Source organism: Schistocerca gregaria, chromosome X, assembly GCF_023897955.1.
Source record: "Schistocerca gregaria isolate iqSchGreg1 chromosome X, iqSchGreg1.2, whole genome shotgun sequence".
Classification (NCBI taxonomy): domain Eukaryota; kingdom Metazoa; phylum Arthropoda; class Insecta; order Orthoptera; family Acrididae; genus Schistocerca; species Schistocerca gregaria.
The window spans coordinates 600,211,975-600,224,666 of NC_064931.1; the positions used below are offsets into that span (position 1 = coordinate 600,211,975).

The window sequence follows — 12,692 nt, forward strand, 5'->3', positions numbered from 1 at the left end:
CTCACGTCAGCATAGGTCTTCCCTCCTCAAGCCAGCCTGCTTGAGCTAAAACGCGTGCATTTCGGCCTCCACTCGTAACACGGTGTTGGCTCTTCTGCTAACACAAAACCTTGCTTCACTTTTTTTGTCAGGCGTGCTGTATACACACTGGATGGTAGAGGTTTATTCTAAAATGAAAAATATTCGAGATTCGTATAGTAAAGCAAGAGGCACTAAGAGCTTGCAGAGAAATGCCCTGTTCGCATATGGAACGAGAATGTTCATCGTCATATGCAGAGGATCTTCGTGGCTGTAGATGTAGATGCAGGCACAAATTAGAATTGAAGGGCGACGGAATACGCCCGGTCAAGAGCTGTTACGTAACGTCAGAGCTCATGTGTGAGTGATGCTCGTTGACCGAGATAAAAGGACCGGCTCGATTGCCGAGAGCTCATTCACGCCGCGCCTCCTACCATGACAGCATCTTTGTCACCGCTGGAGTATCTTATCGTGCATTACAGATGGGTTCTCGTGTGCTTTGTTCTGCTGCCTGTGTCTCTGGTGTACGACTTGTTCTACTACGTGAGGAGTTACATCATCTTCAAGCTGAACAGCGCTCCGAATAAGCATGGCGACAAAGTGAAACACGTACAGCGACAGGTAAGGTCATAATAATCTACTTTCTCGAAAAATGCATCATTACTGATAATCTTGTGGTGGTTACCGTACATTGATGTGTCGTTCGTGAATGAAAAAGCTATTTTCTGAAGACTTTATGAACTTCTCAAAGTTTCTTCAGTAATCTTTCATAGCATTTGTCTCGAATTTGGCATCTCACTTTGGACTTTCGAGAAAGTTCATAATGCACGAAACTAGGCAGTGGAGAGGAACTCACACCGTGTAAGAAACAAGCAGGTCTTGCCCGGCGAGTAGGTGATAATTCTGCTTTCGTAGATTCTAAAATGAATGAAAGAAGGACGCAAGATTAAGGCTTAACGTAACGTCGACGTCTAGGCCATAGAGACAGAGTACAAGCTCGGAGTGGGGAAAGATAGAGAATAACATACACCGTGCACTTCCAAAGCATCCGAGACATCCTGGCACTCTGCGTAAATCATTTACGGATTTGAACTGCCAACCTCCCGAATCGTGGGTTCAGAACTACTGTTCACGTATGGGTATTTTAACGGATGTTTGTTGTTTATATATTATTTGTGTTGTTTACTGAGTCTTTTATTATTTCCCTCACAAATAGTTGTTTGCAGTTTTTGAATGAGAACATTTTTGCCGCTGACTGTGTTTATTCGGATGTCACTATTGCAATTTTGGCTGTAAAACAGTTTTTAAGTGTTCAGCTGAAACAATATGAGCAGGCAAAACACAATTCTCCAAGGAAAACCACAAGGGAAGTACCTTGCTAAGCATGATATCTGAGATACGACAGTGCCGATAATCTGGTCGCGGTAAAACTAGTTGTGATTTCTTATCTTGTTCTTCTTCACACACACGCGAGCTCGCATGTGTTACCCAGGCAACAGGAGGACACAATCCCCTGAATTCTCTTTCTTTCTTCATTATAACTGCTCACTCTAATCAGTTCAGTTGGTCCTCATTTTATACCTTCGAACCCTTTATCACAGTGGTTCCCATTCTATGCGTTCGAACCCTTTACCTTTTATAAAGCAGAGTTATAGCAATTTGAAGCATACAATAACAATGACTTAGCTTTACCCAAATTCTGACAATACCACCACTTGCAAAGTAGGTTAGAAATCAGATTAATAATGTTGCTCACGAAGCATATGTTCGCTTTATCGGGCGACAACAAAGTTATTGACTGTGGATGGTATCGTCAGAATGGGAATAATGAAGTCACTGTAAAAAAGTCATTAATTTTGTCACTTATCTTGAATGGATTCCCACGTAGCCTGGTCCTCAGCGCTCAGTAGTGGGATTTCCATTTCTCATGGTGGGCGGCAGGTAATATGGTTTTTAAAAATACTTTCATTAGAATTTCATAAAATTTTGATATAAATATTAGCTAAGTAATTATTATTGTATGCTTCAAATTGCTGTAACTCTGCTTCATAAATTTTATAAAGTAAAATTACTTTCCTATCTTATAAATTACCATTACTGTAGAACTGGTGGGTGTTAGAAAATTTTTATCGCTGACAAAGATACAAAAGTGGGTGGTAAGTAAAAAAGGTTGACTACTCTGCTTTATCGGATGTGTCGTCATAGTAACAATAGTCGTGCTTGTTGGATACGTTTGCCAAGGGCAGAGGCATTCTATCTATCATAAACCTTAAACAAAACATCCTAGGCAGTAATGACATAAGACTAAGCTGAATTTCTTCACAATGTGCCCATGAATCTAGAAATATTTATTTGGAACAATTTACAGGTCACTCAAGAAACAAATTATCATTTTTCGTATTAGCCTCATCCTCGCTTGCGCCATAGTACAAGTATGTTCTTATATTGGAAAGAGAAATACAGATTTGCCGTGGAATACTGTGTCTGTGAAAAGCGAATACCTTGTTGACATCATCTCCTCATCACAAAGAACACACCTATTCTCTGATTCTTAGTCGCTACATAAATAACAGATAAAACGTACGCAACACGCTGAATCAGTAATTATTCCTTATTGCCGCGGAAGACGAAACCGTTACAAAAACAAATGTATTGGCAGAAAATAAGAGCCAACAACGAAAATGAATGGGTCCAACAAACGAGTAACAACTGTATACAACAAACACGCCAGTTTATGTCATTAATCTCAGGTTGATTCCGTGTTTCTTGATTTCCGGAAGGCTTTTGACACCGTTCCTCACAAGCGACTTCTAATCAAGCTGCGGACCTATGGGGTATCGTCTCAGTTGTGCGACTGGATTCGTGATTTCCTGTCAGGAAGGTCGCAGTTCGTAGTAATAGACGGCAAATCATCGAGTAAAACTGAAGTGATATCAGGTGTTCCCCAGGGAAGCGTCCTGGGACCTCTGCTGTTCCTGATCTATATAAATGACCTGGGTGACAATCTGAGCAGTTCTCTTAGATTTCGCAGATGATGCTGTAATTTACCGTCTAGTAAGGTCATCCGAAGACCAGTATCAGTTGCAAAGCGATTTAGAAAAGATTGCTGTATGGTGTGGCAGGCGGCAGTTGACGCTAAATAACGAAAAGTGTGAGATGATCCACATGAGTTCCAAAAGAAATCCGTTGTAATTCGATTACTCGATAAATAGTAAAATTCTCAAGGCTGTCAGTTCAACTAAGTACCTGGGTGTTAAAATTACGAACAACTTCAGTTGGAAGGACCACATAGATAATATTGTGGAGAAGGCGAGCCAAAGGTTGCGTTTCAATGGCAGGACACTTAGAAGATGCAACAAGTCCACTAAAGAGACAGCTTACACTACACTCGTTCGACCTCTGTTAGAATATTGCTGCGCGGTGTGGGATCCTTACCAGGTGGGATTGACGGAGGACATCGAAAGGGTGCAAAAAAGGGCAGCTCGTTTTGTATTATCACGTAATAGGGGAGAGAGTGTGGCAGATATGATACACGAGTTGGGATGGAAGTCATTACAGCAAAGACTTTTTTCGTCGCGGCGAGACCTTTTTACGAAATTTCAGTCACCAACTTTCTCTTCCGAATGCGAAAATATTTTGTTGAGCCCAACCTACATAGGTAGGAATGATCATCAAAATAAAATAAGAGAAATCAGAGCTCGAAGAGAAAGGTTTAGGTGTTCGTTTTTCCCGCGCGCTGTTCGGGAGTGGAATAGTAGAGAGATAGTATGATTGTGGTTCGATGAACCCTCTGCCAAGCACTTAAATGTGAATTGTAGAGTAGTCATGTAGATGTAGATGACCATAACATTAACTGAAAATCAGTGTGGATGCTGTTTAACACCAAAAAGGAAACAAAAGAGAAAACGGCAAATTCTAAACTAAAATTACTAAACTGCGGGGACGAGGTGGTGAGCCGGCCCCGGATCGAATCCGCATGGCGTGTCATTGAACATGGGTCGATGTGCCGCCCAGAATAGATATGGTTTATAGGCCATTTCCCACATCCAACTATGTGAATAGCGGCCTCGTTCCCAAAACCCACCTGAGTTACACGATTCGCAATAATTTAGAAAACTTTCGCACACTTTCACATGTATAACTCTATACGCAGACAGCTGGGGTACACACATTCCGTCCCGGGAGTAACGGGGTGGCGTCAGGAAGGCATCCGGCCTAATCTTAAATTAACCATGCGAAATTCATGACCAACTACTAAACTCCATCCGAACAGGCTCCGGAAGACGCAGTGGTACCGACCGACTGCCGTGTCATCCTTAGTGATAGACGTCACCGGATGCGAATATGGAAGGGGCATGTGGTCAGCGCACCGCTCTCCCGGTTGTTACAAGTTTACGTGACCGGAGGCGCTACTTCTTAGTAAAGTAGTTCCTCACATTGACCTCACAGGGATGAGTGCACCTCGCTTGCCAACAGCGCTCGGCAGACCTGGACGGTCACCCATGCAAGTGATACGCCACCCCTACAGTGCTTAACTCTGCTGATCCGACGGGAATCGGTGTTATCGCCGTGGCTAGGCCGTTGGCGGAAAATTTTAAAGTGAATGATAAGTACCCCTGCTCTGTAGGGAAAAGAGGAGGGAGAAAGAGAGAGAGAGATGGAGAGAGAGAGAGAGAGAGAGAGAGAGAGAGAGAGAGAGAGAGAGAGAGAGAGAGTGTGTGTGTGTGTGTTCGTCTTCGCGTTGGGAAGACGAAAAGGAAACAGGGTTTCAAGTATAAATACATATTACAAAGTTTTAGGAAGACCTATGCAGAAGACTTTTGCCAACTATAATGTGATTCAAGAGGCATTGTTAAACAGACAGAACAGGTGCGACGCTTTTAACACTTTGGATTAAAAACACTAGCTCCCAGGCTCCCAAAAAAGCGAACATAATCGTGATTATGTGTAAAAATAACTAAAATGATTTTCTAACGCATATTAAGATAACACACGGCCAGGATGTTACTTTATTCACGTTCAATCTTGTGAACTCCATGAATTCACAAACTCTGCACAGCCACGTTACAAGAAGTACCAGCTCATGATAGCCTTCTTATGTTTGATTAATCAATGTCATAGCCCATATTCAGAGTACTTAATTTTCCTCGTGTACTATGAACAAGCAATTTAGTTTTAGATTTAGTTTGTCGTTGCCATGCACATATTTGACTTTATACGGTACCTGTTACATGTTTTCTCTCTGTATTAAAACAACATCGGTTTCCATGCATTAAAAAAATCAAAGAAATATTGGCATGCCATGTTATTACGATAACGATATGTTATAAACTGAGTAGAAGTGTAAACACAGGATTTGACACAAATAAAATTACAAAACGAAATTGCAAACAAATATTTTATTGATGTTGTTACAAAAAATATAGAATGTAGATGTCTCAGTTTCATATTGAACAAATAATGTCAGTACAGAGTCTGACTGCAGCGAGTAGCAACACAACTTGTAATGTGTGGCGCTGTTTATGTTAGTGTCTACGAGCTCCGTGTGTAGTGAATACCACCCTAACAGCCAAGGTAAAGATCTAGAGAGGAGAAAACGAGCTGCAGCTTGCCTGTGAGAATATCCTGGACGTACTCTTTGTCTATGTGACACCGGTCAGCAGTCGAGCTAATCACACCGTGCGCTGAAATGAAGATATTCGTCCACTTGAATTCAGTTGTTCTCGTCTGATCGGGTGAGATCATTAGCACGATGATCTCATCACAGTTGATCTTCGCATAGTTCAACGTGGAAGTCTGCACGCCAACTTGAAGATATACTATTCTACAATGAACACAGCGTTGTCGGAATACATATCTTGCATTGATATTAGATGGATGAAAACAGATTTCGAGCTCTCACTCTAAAAAACAATGTCTTTGGAATAGTCTATGAAGGGAACAGTCTACCATTCATCCATAGTCCGTTGTACATTACGTGCACACAGGAAATGGCAGCTTCCTGTAACCATTGGTGAGCCACACACGCTTAGCTGATGTCCTCGTATACGTTTCCATTTCACCCGTCTTAAGTCACTCTTCCGGTGACTGCAGGAATGGCAGACCATAGCTGGAACATGGGCGTGGTTCTATTCCTGCGACTGTATAACAGAAAATCTCGTTCTTTGACGCCAGTCTTCGTCCTTCAGAGAACATTCAAGTTGCCTAAATAGTTATAATAAGTTGTTGACGCGGACTACAATAAACAAAGTGACTCATTAGTTAGTTACCTGCGTAGTCTATTGACCATAATTGCAACCTGTCCCTGTGGTCAGTTTTGCTCTTACAGTAAACTTTCTCAGTGAGAAACGTGCCTATATGATAACCATGTACTTTTTTTATATACATTCATTTATAATTAACTATGTTGAATGCTTCTTTCTTTCTTGCACACACACACACACACACACACACACACACACACACACACACAAAATACTAGCACACGTTCCGAAATTCTTCTACGTTGTATGAATAGTTCTCAAGCAGATATGATTACAGTTTGTGTTTGAAGTTAATTGCACCATCTATTAAATAGTTTACATTACTGCATAGGTGGTCGAAGATTGCAGTGGCTCAATACCTGACTCCTTTCTGTGCCACACTAAGGCTCAGTGATGTATAGTGTAGGTCATTTCTCTTACTAGATAATTGCATTTATGAGTCTTTTTTTGTTAGTTTATAGAAGTCAACATGTACGTAGAGAAACGAATGAATTTTGTTTTATGCCTTTTCATATCTGTAAAGTGCAAAAGGTTTCGAGACTGGATTAATAAGCAAACGTTAAGGTGGTGGTTTTAGTGCTTCACGTGTTCTTCACAATCCCCTCCCCCGCTCTCCCACTTTAGTATATTACACATAATGTGCATAAGACCGTGTGAAGCTGTCAGGAAAGTCATTCTTTGGGATACTGTTCAACTCGACGTAGCTTTGGCTGGAATGTCGACTACGTCTTCAAAGCGTTGATCCCTTATGTGAATTTGTGCACTTAATCGTTTATGGTAGGTTCGCATTGGAGACACCAAGTCTCATCACCTGTGATGATTTTTTCCAGAACAGAATTGCTCATGTTTTCCATTTCAATGTCCGCTCCGATAGATGAATGGTCAGCGTGACGGACTGCCGACCTAAGGAGCCCGGGTTCGATTCCTAGCTGGGTGTTGTGTTGTCTTCATCATCTTTTCATCCCCATCCGACACGCAGGTCACCCAATATGGCGTCGACCTGCAGCAAGGCGGCCAGACCTGCCCCGTAGGGGGCCTCCCGGCCAATGACGCCAAACGCTCATTTCCATTTCAATCAAGTCGCGGCAGGCGTCCAAGTGTCGTAGTTTTCTCCGAGAGTCGAGGTATGGGGGAGAAATTTTGCACACGCTTTCTTCTTCTTCAAAATAGTCTGGAGAATATCTTGAACAGTTGAGAACTGTGACACAACGTTGACGTACTGCAGCCACACGTCCACTACTTAACACCGTCTGCTCACCAATGACTGGTCGAATGCATATCTGCTGTTTACAGTCGTTAGTTCAAGCTTCGACCGTGGTTACTGCGCAGATGTCACTTTTACGCCAGGGATAAAATGAGTCTCAGAACTTTTTGACGGATGGTGTAGCCCTAAATATGGTAATTTGTGCACGCATATATCTCAGTAAATGGAAATTATTTAAGCCACAGAGTAAATTCGAAGATATTGAAAGAAACTTTCAATTTTTTAACCATTTCAACTACTGTTATTAAAAGAAAACCAACAAAGCCATTCTCTGAACTGTTGAGTGATTGTCGTGATATGTGAGGCATTGTCTGCACAGTCTTCAAATAATGTGTCATTTGCAAACCGACGCCACCGCCCTCTCCCAAGTCAAGTCCATCCCCGAAAGCATTTCATAATCATTTTACTCATCATATTCATCAATTTCCTCAACATCTTTATTTTTAATGGCACTATCAGACAACTTATTGTTACAAAATACGACTTTAAGCGTTGTTATTACTAACTGCAAAATCATCAGTGTCTTTATAATTTTATGTATTGTATTGTATGTTAACCGGGGGCCTAGAAGCGACGAAGAGGCTCCGTCCCCGCCGCAGCCGCAGTGGTCCACAACCCCACGACGATTACCGCAGTCCACTTCATCCCTCCGCCGCCCCACACCGAACCCAGGTTCCGTGGTAGAGTAATGGTGGTGTACGCCTACGTTTAGAACTTGTTTGCGCAGCAATCGCCGACATAGTGTAGCTGAGGTGGAATAAGGGGAACCAGCCCGCATTCGGCGAGGCAGATGGAAAACGGCCTAAAAACCATCCACAGACTGGCCGGCTCACCGGACTTCACCACAAGTCCGGAGGGCGGATTCGTGCCGGGGACCAGATGCTCCTTCCCGCCCGGAAATCCGTGCGTTAGACCGCATAGCTAACCGGTCGGGCTCTTTATAATTACTAACAAAGATAAAAAAAACTACATAAAATGAACCAGCTGAGATGGACGATTCTTTACAGAAACTTCAAAAAAGTCTGCACTGAAACGGACGCTTTACTCTGATTTGTACTTATCGAGAGGCGTGTCATGCTTGTAGGTGCGGCAGTGGATTTCTGATGGGCGGCCGACACAGATGTGCACGGCCCGGCCCGGCTGGCAGACCATCAGCTTCCGCAGACCCGCCTACAAGAGCCGCCTGTACTGCGTCAGCGTCAACCTCATGGACGTCGTGCGCGTCGATGAAACCAAGCAGGTACGTTTCTCCACTCCTTAACTCCTGTGCATCATTTTCAAAGACTGACAGCTACTTTGCAGGACCGACTGTGAGCGTTTGTTGTTCAACGACTCAACCCATTTCTCAACCGTGTAAAGAAGATGGAAAAGTTTACGTACACTGAGATGAAAAGTCATGCGATACCTCCTAATATCATATCGGACCTCCTTTAGTTCTGTGTAGTGCAGCAACTTGACGTGGCATGGACTCATTAAGGGCGGCCGGGATGGCCCAGCGGTTCTAGGCGCTACAGTCTGGAACCGCGCGACTGCTACGGCCGCTTGTTCGAATCCTGCCTCGGGCATGGATGTGTTTGATGTCCTTAGGTTAGTTAGGTTTAAGTAGTTCTAGGTTCTTGTGGACTGATGACCACAGCAGTTGAGTCCCATAGTGCTCAGAGCCATTTGAACCATTTGATTCATTAAGTCGTTGGAGGTTCTTTACAGAAATACTGAACCCTTTTTCCTCTATAGCCGTCCATAATTGCGAAAGTGTCCGGAGCAGGATGAACTCTCGATTATGTCCCATAAATGTGCGATGGGATTCATGTCGGACGTTCTTGGTTGACACATCATTCGCTCGATTTGTCCAGAATGTTCTTAAAACCAATTGCGAATAATTGTGGCCTTTTGACATGGCGCATTGTCATCCACAAAAATCCCATCGTGGTCTCCAACTAGGTCACTGCTGCCATCTGTATACGTGCGTATCGCTACCCCATGACGTTTGTCACCTCAGTGTATATAAAGAAGGTGGGAGAGTTTATATTACGTTGCTGACCATTAAAAATGCAGTAACAAGAAAGATAGTAAAGACAGAAATTTTACTTATTGTTCGTGTACAGTATAGTAGGGATATTACATGGCTAAATTGATAGATAGATTTGGGGTATACAGGACGCGAACTTGAACACACAGAAATGACCGTGCTGTATGCACAATGGAAGTCCACGCAATAGGTTCGTTTGAGCTGTTACCAGACAACAGGCCGTACTGCGCATGCGCAGCTAAGATGACGTAGGAAGCCCGTGCTTGGTGCTCATACGCTTTTCGTCGCATATCTGGTGGGATTTTGTGCGTGGTGGGGCATCACGTGACCATGTGCAGCCCTTCGGTATGTTGTTGAGAGGACATACAGAGTTGTACTTGGAGCAATTGTTCTATCATATCCCACCCAGATTAAGGATGCAAATAAGGAAGCAGTTCTTGGCATAATATCATTTCAAAATTAGACTCCACAGCTCAAAGTACCATAACATTTTGCTATGGGGTGACTTTGACAGTTTTTTTTTTTTTTTTAAATTCGTACTCTGCGATATTGTTATGTAGCATTTCCAACAGGTTTACATCTACAAAGAACTGCAAAAAGCTAGTAGGATGGAATACAAATTTCTTGCAAAAAAAAAAAAGAAACAGTTTCTTGTGTTGCTTACACCGCAATAAAGGACTATAAATTTCATGACTATTTCAAAATGTGTAAAAAAATTACAACGTTATCTGCGAGGAAAAGAAACTGTACAACTGGCATTTTATATTCTACTCTAGGAATAAATATGAAGCCATGTAGGGAGTTAAAACGATAAAACAAGGTATGCTGCCAGTCTACAATTTAGCATAGAATGGCATTACAAATTTCAGACGCAAACAAAAAATTAAGAAATAACTTCAGGCCTAGAGGAAGTACTACACAAGTGCCTTGTGATCGAAAAACACTTTCACAGAAGGCAGATATGTAAAATTATGCTACAGGTGTCATTATATTTGAAACAAAATATTTAGATCAAAACTACTAAGCAAATTTGCCTATTTAGTCAGCTTCAAGTAAATGTTTACGCACGCCCGTACGTATATGCGTTAAGAAATCTTATAGTGTCATAAAAGGAACCGGACATCATAGACTACTCCAGCAGTATCGGAATTTCATAAACCATACTAAAATGCTTCATTCCGCTCTAATTGCACATTTCTATGTCCATATGCACTTTGAAGTACCAGATATTCATCTTTTCATGTGGTCTTCGTGATACCAATTTTCTGGGATGTCCATTACTGTATTCTCATGTTTGGTTCTTTATTATCGTATGTCATTCGTCCCAGAAAATGAAAATTTGCAACTTGAAATTGAACGAAGTTAAAAGTAGCCAATAGTGCGGAATGAAACACTTCATTTCAAATAAACTAACTGCCTCAGCGGAAAAAATTAATAGAAGCAAATTTCTCTATAAAACAGACAGAAATAGCTTCATTACGACATTAATGGTTGATTGCTAATGATGTGGAAGTAGCATAAAATCGAAAATTGAAACTATTAACTTATTTTGGTTCTTTCATGGTTATGAGAACGTATATTAATTCACTCCCAGTCACAGAGATCTGTTTTGATTTCATTTGACGTGGGAGCTGTAAACGAAGAGACCGGCAATATTACGAAGACACGAAACATATACACGTGTCACGTGGGGAAGGACCCCTCCCCCCCACTGCAACTCAGCTTGCTCTGCGCATGCGAGAAACTGGCAGCTTGGGCCTGCCGGAAAAAATTTTCTGGGTAGCATCTGGCTAATTCCTGCTACTGCTCACACAGCAAACAGCCACGCTTCAAGTAGCCGGAAAGCGGGAGGAAGGCACTGCTTATAGGCGAATTCAGCTCTGAGCATGCGCACGAGCCTGCTGACAACTGCTCATGCGAACCTAATTACACCAGTCGCTGGGGCCAGATAACAGTGAAGAATCCAATGTTCAAAAAATGGTTCAAATGGCTCTGAGCACTATGGGACTTGACATCTGAGATCATCAGTCCCCTAGAACTTAGAACTACTTAAACCTAACTAACCAAAGGACATCAAACTCATCCATGCTCGAGACAGGATTCGAACCTGCGACCATAGCAGTCGCGCGGTTCCGGACTGAATTGCCTAGAACCGCTCGGCCACCACGGTTGGCAAGAATCCAATGTGGCAACGTTGGTTCTGGTATTTTGATCCAAATGTTGTACGCACAACCGGGATTTGTCTGTAAAGGGGATATGGTGCTGCTCCTGCGTCCAGTGTCGTCGCTGGGCGCACCACTGTCGGCGTGTGTCTCTGCTGCTGCGTCAAGGGAAGCTGCGACAGTGTGACTGGGATGCTTCATTTGTTGCATTGTCCGTGTCGGTACTTGTCTTGCTGCAAACTAGCCAATTTCCTGTTCTAAGGTGCGTGACGTGACTGTAAAATCCTGCTGGGCCTAGAGAACAATGTGTGTCCTCTCGAGCGCTAGTCGTATGGAGATGCTAACATCCTGGATGGTGTAGCGTACAGCCCTCCTGAAACTATCGGTTCCTTATTCGCATAACGGTCGTCAGATACCGACAAACCCGAGCAGCAACATCGCGGAAAGATGACTTTCAGTCTTGATAGGCAGCTGTCGCATTCCGGCACGTACTGATAGACATTCCTGCTTCTTACACGAGGAGTACCAAGATCTTCTCACAAACAATTAACATTCAACTGCGATTTCCAGAAAGAGATATCAGCCATGAAATCTTTCCTTGTGCAGAGAATGCAGATGCCGTTATTTTGTGCAGTTATGTTGGAATTATTATTACTTCACATCACGAAAATTTGACGTTTATTGCATGCTAGCTATATAGAGCTGAAACTTTAATGGCCAGCAAAGAACAAAATGTGATGATTCCGTTGCCTGTACAGGTCGTTCTCTCACCTTCCCTCTCGAAGGGGTGCGACTTAATAGTGCTTTAGTGACATACTTGAATTCTTCTTTTTCTTGTACCTTTGTCCCGCATATGCGCAAAACCGGCATGGTTGGTCATGGATTTCGCATGGTTAATTTAAGATTAGGCCGGATGCCTTCCTGTCGCCACCCCGTTACTCCCGGGACGGAATGTG

General features: G+C 42.8%; 1 protein-coding gene across 1 annotated transcript in view; it reads left to right on the top strand.

The window, feature by feature from the left end:
* The first annotated feature begins 407 nt into the window (after positions 1–407).
* LOC126297976 (delta(24)-sterol reductase-like) overlaps positions 408–12,692 on the top strand; it is a 79,873-nt gene continuing 67,588 nt past the window's right edge. The window contains exons 1-2 of the mRNA XM_049989289.1: positions 408–639; positions 8,630–8,785. Of these exons, the coding sequence (XP_049845246.1) occupies positions 454–639; positions 8,630–8,785 (342 nt within the window). The 5' untranslated portion in view covers positions 408–453. The remainder of the gene's footprint in view (positions 640–8,629; positions 8,786–12,692) is intronic.